The sequence below is a fragment of the Physeter macrocephalus genome, chromosome 14 (genome assembly GCF_002837175.3).
Source record: "Physeter macrocephalus isolate SW-GA chromosome 14, ASM283717v5, whole genome shotgun sequence".
NCBI lineage: Eukaryota > Metazoa > Chordata > Mammalia > Artiodactyla > Physeteridae > Physeter > Physeter macrocephalus.
This window is the reverse complement of record NC_041227.1, coordinates 27,298,345-27,306,738: the sequence shown is the minus strand read 5'-3', so window position 1 is coordinate 27,306,738 and position 8,394 is coordinate 27,298,345. Positions and strand designations below refer to the sequence as shown.

Sequence of the window (8,394 nt, the reverse complement as noted above, 5' to 3'; positions counted from 1 at the left end):
TTTTCTCATAGTTTCAGAAGCTAGAAGTCCCAGATCAAGGTGCAAGCTGATTTGATTCCTGGTGAGGACTCTTCCTGACTTGTAGGTGGCCATGTGTCCTCACATAGTGGACAGAGAGCTCTGGAGTCTCTTCCTCTTCATACAAGGACACAGTTCTATCAGATTAGGGCCCCACTCTTATGGCCTTATTTAACCTTAATCACCTCCTTAAAGGCCCTGTCTCCAAATATAGCCACAAAGGCAGAGGGGTTTGGGCTCCATGTATGAATTTTGAGAGGACACAATTCAGTCCAGAGCAAACATCATAATGATTAGCTCTGCCTGCTGTGGATGAGGGAGTGGGCAGTATTTATCTATCTATCTACCTATCTCTCTCTCTCTAACCTGCCACACTGTGCTGCTTGCGGGATCTTAGTTCCCTAAACCGGGACCCCTGGCAGTGGAGGTGCAGAGTCCTAACCACTGGACCACCAGGGAATTCCCAGGAGTGGGCAGTGTTGACTCAAATGGTGGCTTGAAGACAGTTGTGAGATCTACGAGGACAAATATCACATCTTATTTATACCAACCACGGCACCTGACCCATTCCAGGAACCAGTAATAACCTGCATCTGGTACAGATTAGCGCTCAGCAGGTGATCAACCTGGGAGGGCCCTGGACCGTGGAAACTGCTCGGAGCCTGAACGGAGCAGGGCATGGCTGGCAGGCTTTGGGGCTCTGCAACACAGGCTGAAGGCAGGAACTGAGGGGAGGCCAGGCGAGCACTGAGAATAAAGCAGGATTCTTAGGTAGGAGGCTATCTCATCACGGGCCCCGGTGAGATGAATCCCAGCTATTGGCAGGAACACAAGAGAAGAAAGTGGAGGCCTCTAAAGGACAGGGCCAGCCTATCTGCCTTGGCAAGTATTATTTGTCCAGAGGGCTGCAAGGCATGGGCTCATAGGTTGGGGAAGGACAGATTTCCAGAGGCCAGAGTGAAGAACTGCTGTCGGGAGGAGAGAGAAGGAAGCTTGAGGCCTGGAGTTGGACCCTGAGATCTCTGGACAGTGCACCAAAAAAGTGGCTTCCAGTGTCAGAAAGCTAGGCCTTTGGGGTCTAGGGAACACATTTCAGGCAGACAACTGGGATGCATCCTAGAAGTTGGGTAGATGAGCCTGGGAATCTTGCCTTTCTACCACCCATCCTCCCAAACTCTGTGACAGGAGAGCTGGAAAGTGCCTAGGCCTGGGAAGGAGGGAGGAGGTTTGGGGTGTCACTTAATCAGGCAATCCTAGGAGCCAAAATTTGCCCCACCCAGCAGCCTCCAGTCAGGGAGGATTTCACTTCTGAGCCTCTGTACATCTGGGTAGTATTTAGTTGGCTCTGTTCTGGTTCCCAGCAATGTCCTTCTGACACCCCCAACTTTGGTCCTGCTCAGACAGCTGGGGGACTGAGTCCTCAGTGCCCAGCATGGGCTCCCAGCCAGAGCTCGCAGGGTTGAGCCCGTGTGCTGGGTCTTCCCACCCCTCCCCAAACCCCCCAATTCAATACCCAAGAGCAGATATGGGGCAGGGAATACTTGCTCAGTTGAACTCTGATGCTGTTGAAAAAGTCCAAGGTATGAGAAGGCTGCCCAGGGGCATGGTTTAGAGTTGCAGAGCTGCTGAGAAAAGCAGACCCACACCAAGGAAGCAGACAAGAGAGGCTGGGTGGCCACCTGCACCTGTGTTTATTGTTTTCTCCAACCTCAGCAGAGCAGAATATGAGCCCAGGGGCAGCTGGACCCGTTCCATGGTTCTATGGGGCCAGCCAGAGTCATCTGTGTGTGGGGCCAGCGTCCATGAGACATCCACTGAGGACAAGATCCACAACCAGGGGGCCTGGCACTTCCTCTTCTGCACCCTTCATGCCCAAAGCCCCCACTGGGATTCATGATGTGGCAAGCATGAGTGCTCAGGACTCAAAGGGAGTGGGGCAGCCACAGAATCAAGTGGCTGTCAGAAGCTCCATGGGAGCCTAGGCAGGCCTCCTGAGGCTGCTGGGCACCACCCCTTGTCCTGGAGAGTAGTTGGGATGCCGGGATGGTTGAGATGGGTCAGACGCAAACAGGACCTTCCCAGGCCACCTCTCCCTGAGCTCATCACACTCCCCATCCCATGCTCCTGTCACCAGATGCCCTTGGTCTGCACAAGGTCCATCTCTTCCAGAGGAACCGACCCAGCAAGTGAGGTCAGGCATCCAGCACCTCCACGGGATGCTCTCCTAACAAGAGCATCAGCACAGTGCTGGGGCTTCCAACCAGCCTCAAGGGAGGTGAGAGAAGCCTGTGGGACTGAGGGGCCCTTGAGCACAGGGAGGAAGGCCTCTCCCTGTTCAGGCCTGTCGGTTGAAGTCTGCCTGCAGCCCTGGCCCTGCATCTGTCTGTGCTGCCATCCAGGGCATGGGTGTGAATCCTGGAGGGACCACTAGTCCGGGCTCAGTGGGGACAACACCTGTAGACCTGGTGGGGAGAGGAAAAGACGAAGGTCCTGTAGGAAGGCTGGCTGCAAGGGGACTGGAAGCCACTTCTCGCCTCTTGTTCAGCCTGGGCCACTGGGCTGGCTATGTGGCCTGACAGCTGTCTAGATGGGCCCTGGAGACGGAGACATGGACCCCAACTCCCCATCCCTGCTAAAGTCTTTTGGAGAGAGCCCATCCAAGGTCAGGAAGGGAGGCAAGACTCAGCCAGAGACCTACCATAATTAGGAGTACGCCAGGCCCTGAAGCCCCCGAGCTGGAGAGTGGAACTTGTCAGAATCTTCAAAAGGCTGGTCTGCAGTAACCAAGCAGGGGAGCCATAAGCCATGTGTAGCCTGTGCCCCTCTCGACTGGGGGCAGCATGCAGGACATATGGCACTTTTTGAGGGCAGAGCTATCAAGAGCCTTGAAGGTAGTCAGCCACCCCCAGTCCCAGCCTAGGCCCAGCACTGCAGACAGTTAGGTGAGGTGTGCCCCCCAGACCTCTTAGGAGGTACAGCCCCAAGCCCTTGCCCCCTAGTTTCTTCAATTGAGAGACATGACTGTGGGCTCTTCTTCCCAGCCTGTCTCTTCAGAGGGCCTGTCTCAACGTGAGGAAGCAGACGGCCATGTATCAGGACAGCAAAGGGAGGAGGTCAGCCTCCAGGAGTACAGATACCTAATGCAGCGGTAGCAGCATGTCTTCCTCCCACACCCCCACGAGATTCATCACTTCCATCACCCTTGCCTCTTTCTAACCCCCTTCCCATGGTTTGCTGCAGGAGAAACTGGTGGCCTTCTGTCCTTCCTATTCCCTGCATTTTAAGCTCCAGACACACTTAGGTTAAGAAAAATTATCCAAAACTTGGAAACAAGGCTAAATATAACTGTGTTCCACTTTGAATTATCCTAGAGCATCATCTAACAAGCCCACCCCAAGAGTCATCTTATTCTAAGGGATGCAACTCTTTTTGACTTGCTATATACACCACTGGTTAGAACCCAGGCTTTGTTAAGTTGGATGTTGACTTGGAGGAGATTGATAAATGGCAAATAACAATTATTTCACTAATAGGCTGCGGGAGGGGTGACCTGGTCTCAATTCCCTATCTGTAAAATGGGGAAGGTGAAGCTGGGCTAAACCTTATCTAAGGTCAGTCCCCCTCCATCCAGCAAGTGACCTGGTCTCTCACAGTGGTGTATGCTATCCTCCAGTGGACACAGGGAGGTACAGGTCAAAGGCACGCAGCCCATGGTGGGGTTCTTCCAGCTCTGCATGTTGGGTCTTTACTCTGGGCTCAACTGGATGAGGCCTTGAAGTGGTTTCTAGACCTTCTCCAACTGGTATTGTTGTCTCCTTGATGGTCCAGAGTGAGACCGTCCCAAGCTATGAGGCCCAGGGAAGTGGGGTCCAGATGGACCTCCTTGAACCCCTGCGGAGCTCCCTCCTCTGCAACCCCCAGGGAGAACCGGTCACCTGGCTTGAAGCTCTTGTGAGATGTGGATGGAGTGGGCCGCGCAGGCCCAGCTGCTCTACCAGGTTCCAGCGAGGCAGCACGGAGCACTCACCTGGAAGCCCCTCTCCGTGGGCTCTGGGGCAGGCCTGGGGTGGGGAGCTGGGTGGGCGCAGCACGGGGGCGAAAGCACTCCTCTGTTTGACAGCGGAGATCATGTTGACAGGCGAGAAGGAGAAGACGCTGGTGGTGGGGGCAGCCGCCGGGAGGGCCATGGAGGAGGCAGCGGCCAGCGGGGGGCTAGAGGGCATGACTCCAGGGCAGGGAGGGGCAGGAGCAGCAGGGAAGGCGGTGGGAGACACAACAGGGAGACAGCACCAGAGTGAGCAGCTCGGTTGCTGCCCTGGCATGAGCAGTATGCCCTGTGCGGGCTGCTGACCTGGGTGCCAGGCCCAGCCCTCACTGGGGGCTGTGAGGGTCCTGGGGAGACCAGTACAGGGTAGAGTCTGGAGGCAGGCTGGGAGCCTCTGGGGTTGCGGGCTAGCACTTACTCTTTTGGGGGTTCTGGAGACCCTTTCTTAGCGTTGGAGATGAGAGGGCCAGAGGAGGTTAAAAACAAACAGACAAACAAAACCCAAAAAACGAAAGCAAAACCAGAACATCCAACAAAACCAGATACTGAAAGGTGCCCGCAAAGATGAGGGATGAGCAAGAAATGGAACAGGTTAGGATTCCTGCTGAAGACCACTGGGATTCTGAGACACTAAGAAACACTGATGGGCCCTGGGGCATCAAGGTTAGAGTCAAAGGTCAGAGTTCATAGCAGAGCTGGGGCAAGTGGTCAGGGACGAAGTTTGGGGGGTACACATAGACTCTTGTTATAAGGCCCCTCTGTCCAGGATCACAGCTCACACAAGAACCCTTACTCCCCCCACAAATATGTTCCCCTTACCAATTACACTCCCCCCGACCCCCGACACTTTGTTCTCTTCTAGCTTAATGCAGGTCCTCATCATCTTCAGCCCTGGTCCTGGAGGCCTCCTGTATCTCCCTCTTGCAGCAGGTCAATTTTAAAGAAAGGTACAGGGATCCAAATCCTCAGATCTTCCTGTTCTCTAACCCCCTAGCCCCCATGGCTGTGGCTTGCTCTCCTGGGAATAGCCAGGGAGCCTCCTGCACACAGCCTTTGCCTGCCCCTCCTTCTTGCAGCCTCCTCTCTTGGGGGCTCCTGCCCAGGCTATCTCTGGATTCCCCTTTCTACAACCTCATCTGAACACAATCCCCTGCCTCTCTCTTCTAAAGACCAATAAGACTGTGATTTGAGTGTTGTCCAGGCAGCAGGCAATGGGATGAGGGTGGGGGCTTCCTGAAAGAAACCAGCAGCCTGAGGAAGCTGCTTTTGGTATCAGAACACCCCCCCACCCCCCCTCTTTGGACCAGTGATGCCTTCAACAGCTGCCCCTGTTCCAAACGTACTCAGCCCCATGGATCACCATCTCCTTTTAAGACAATGCTGACTGCTAGCTGATGAGGCCCGTGCAGCTCCGTGGAGGGCTTGAAATCAATGCCAGAAAATGTACTGTATCTCTCAAGGCCCAGAGCTCACAGCCGCATTTTGTAGCTTGGGTAGTACTGGGAGTTGTGGTTCAGTCCAGGGATGCTGGCGGCTGAAGCAGAAGACAGAGGGGAGGTCCGAGCAGACAGCCTCTGGCAGGGACAGTTCTGGAGGTCATTACAGGCACGTCCTGGCAAACTCAATGAGAATGATGCCCACTGGAGCTTCACCACAAAGCGTCGTGCACAAGGGGGAGTGGATGGGGACTGGACAGGACAATCCCACCAGATGGGACTGACCCTCAGGCCAGCCCAGGGTGTCCTCAGTTGATGCTGGAGTGAGGCTTAAGCAGCTGTAGAATTCTTGATCTCCTGGCTGAATGGGAAGACCCCAGGTGGCTGGCTTTTGCCCACTGGGGCAGTGTGCTCCTCCACTTCTGACTGCACTGTGTGTGCAGCAGAGAAGGGGGGCACTCCACCAGCTTCGACTTGGGGGGCACCCTGAGAGAGGTGGTAAGAATACTGTCCAGAACTGAAGGAAAGTAGGAGCAATGGAGCCTGGCCTGAGCAAAGGGGAGACAGGAGTCTTGGTGGGGACACCGGAGGGTCATGGTCTGTGTGGACACCAGCAACATGGGGCTTCTGGTCCCAGACATTGAGCCCAGGCCAGAAGTAGAGAGCCAGACTCAAACCCACAGCCAAAAAGAGCAGTACTCAGGATGTAGGCCATGGGAAGGAAGGCTAGGCAGGTGCCAGATATGTTGGTCTTCAGCAATAGCAAACATATGACAGGGGACAGGGGACAGGCGAAGGAATGGCAGGAAAAGCCTTCTTGGCCAGCCTTCCCCATTCCTCTGGCACAACAGCGTCTCCCAGGACTCAAGGTGCAATCTCTCTTACAATTGATGGGGGAGGCTCCTTGTAGGTGAGCAGGGGTGGAGCTGTCTCCCAAGCTGGGTGCTTTAAAAACATGTCTGCTGAATAGCTAAGCTATAAGAACCTGCAGACAGGCTGTTCTGGAACTTGCTGTTGGAAGGAGGGACTTGAGGGCAGTACATGGTAAAAGCATAAATGCCCTGTCGCCCATCCACCCAGCTCTGAGCTGCCCACCCCAAGAAGCCAGACAGAAGATGGTTAATGCCCACAGCCAGTGCTGGGATGCAAATTCACACACTCTTTCTGAACTGCATCTGGGCCCTTTATGCACAGTGGCACACTCAGGTCTGAGAAAAACCCTAGGCAACCGGTGATACTGATCCAGTTTTACAGAGAGGAAACTGAAGTAAAGTAACTTGCTGAATGTCAGACAGCTCCTGATTTGGACAAACTGTGAATCCAGGTGTCTGACTACACAGAATTCTTGCTCTGCCCAACCAGATTGCTGGGAGCCATGTCTCCCCTCCTCAGGCCCCTGCCTCTCCTGGGGGGCGTGGGGCCAGGTGGAAACCTACTTTTCTTGGGCCCTGAGTTCCCTCAGGCTTCCGGCAGGGGGCACCAGCCCTCCTCCTGAAGTCCTGGCATAAGATGGAAAGGTTGGCGGTCCACTAGGTTTACGCAGGATGTCCCCGTGTTAAAGCTCGTTTCAGTAGGAGGGGAAGGCTAGAAGCGATGTGCACAACTGCTGTCAGCAAAGAGAACTAAAAGTGCAAGAAGTGCCCCGGCGCCGGGTTTGAGGGCTGGGTCTCCAAAGGCAGAGAGAGAGAGGTCGAACACAGAGAGGGCTGCCCTTGCCTCTGAGGGCAAGGCCAGCGTCGGTGCTCATGCGACAAGTGACAGGAGCTCCCCCCACCCCTCATAGGCTAGGATGGAGATGGGCTGAGCCCCATTCTGCTCCCCGGGGCCTGGTCCCTCCCCCCCTCCCCGGGGGGCAGGGGACACTCACTGGCAAAGGGTGATGTGGCCGTGGAGCCATTGAGGAAGCTGGGGGACGCGGGCACACCGAGGCCGGCCACGCCCGGCGCCCCGTAGCCGCCGAGGCCAGCTCCGAGGCCGCCGCCGTAGCCACTCTGCTGCGAGCCCGGGCTGGGCGCGAACCCACGGGGGGACGCACTGCCGCAGCTGCGCGCGTAGCCTGCGGGAGAGCGGCCGTCAGCGGCGCGCGCCGGCAGGGAAGGGGCAGCCCGAGCTGCGCCGGCGGCTGGGAGGGCGAGGGCGGCGGGACGCACCCGGCTCCGGCCCTGGCGTGGCGTCCCCGACGGCAATGGCCAGCGGGCTGCTGAAGGCGTTGATGCCCACGACGGCGGAGTGCGGGTGGCTGGGGGCCAGGGGTCCGAGCGGCGCGGGCGCTCGGGGGGCGCTGTACAGAGCCTCGGCCACGTCTGCTGCGCGCTTCAGGAGGAGCTCCTGCGAAGACAAGAGCGGGCACGGCCGGGGCAGCCGCGGGCACCGGGAAGCGGGCAGCCCCGGGCCCGGCGCGGGGAGGCGGGCGGAGGCGCCATACCTGGTTGCCGCCGGGCACTCCGTACAGGGCCTCCGCCAAGTCGGCCGCCCGCTTCAGCAGCACTTCCTGGGGGCAAGGAGGAAAACAGCCGGACGGAGGGGCGGCCCCGGGGGCGGCAGAGGGGCCGGGAGCCGCCTCTTCTCCCCTCGGCCACCGGACACCCTTCTCCCCGCCCCGCTCCTCTGAGTACCTTGGGCAGCCTCTCGGGGTCTCCGGGGTGTCTGGGAATGACTTTCTGTAGCCTCTGGAATCCGTAGTCAATGGTGGGCTCATTCAGGGCTGGGGAGAGGGGCGGTGTTTGGAGGACGCCCCTCCCGGCACGGTGCCGGAGCAGGGCCAAGCCCTCCAGCAACCAGTCCGGGAGCCTTGCTGCAGACCTCCTCCAAGGCCAGCCCAAGCCTCTCAGAAAACTCCGGGCACCCGGGTCAGGGAGGCTCGGGAAGTTTCCTCAGTTCCTTTCTTGCTCATTC

At 57.3% G+C, this 8,394-nt stretch overlaps 1 protein-coding gene across 2 annotated transcripts in view; it reads right to left on the bottom strand.

The window, feature by feature from the left end:
• Positions 1–1,691: 1,691 nt before the first annotated feature.
• EBF4 (EBF family member 4) overlaps positions 1,692–8,394 on the bottom strand; it is a 55,818-nt gene continuing 49,115 nt past the window's right edge. The window contains exons 12-18 of one of the 2 annotated variants that reach the window (XM_024117134.3): positions 8,115–8,203; positions 7,925–7,990; positions 7,650–7,827; positions 7,367–7,555; positions 4,046–4,243; positions 2,717–2,792; positions 1,692–2,480 (exon numbers count right to left, since the gene is read on the bottom strand). In XM_024117134.3, the coding sequence (XP_023972902.2) occupies positions 2,722–2,792; positions 4,046–4,243; positions 7,367–7,555; positions 7,650–7,827; positions 7,925–7,990; positions 8,115–8,203 (791 nt within the window). In that variant the 3' untranslated portion in view covers positions 1,692–2,480; positions 2,717–2,721. Of the gene's footprint in view, positions 2,481–2,716; positions 2,793–4,045; positions 4,244–7,366; positions 7,556–7,649; positions 7,991–8,114; positions 8,204–8,394 lie in introns of both variants that reach the window. The other variant, XM_055090639.1, reaches the window with a different exon arrangement.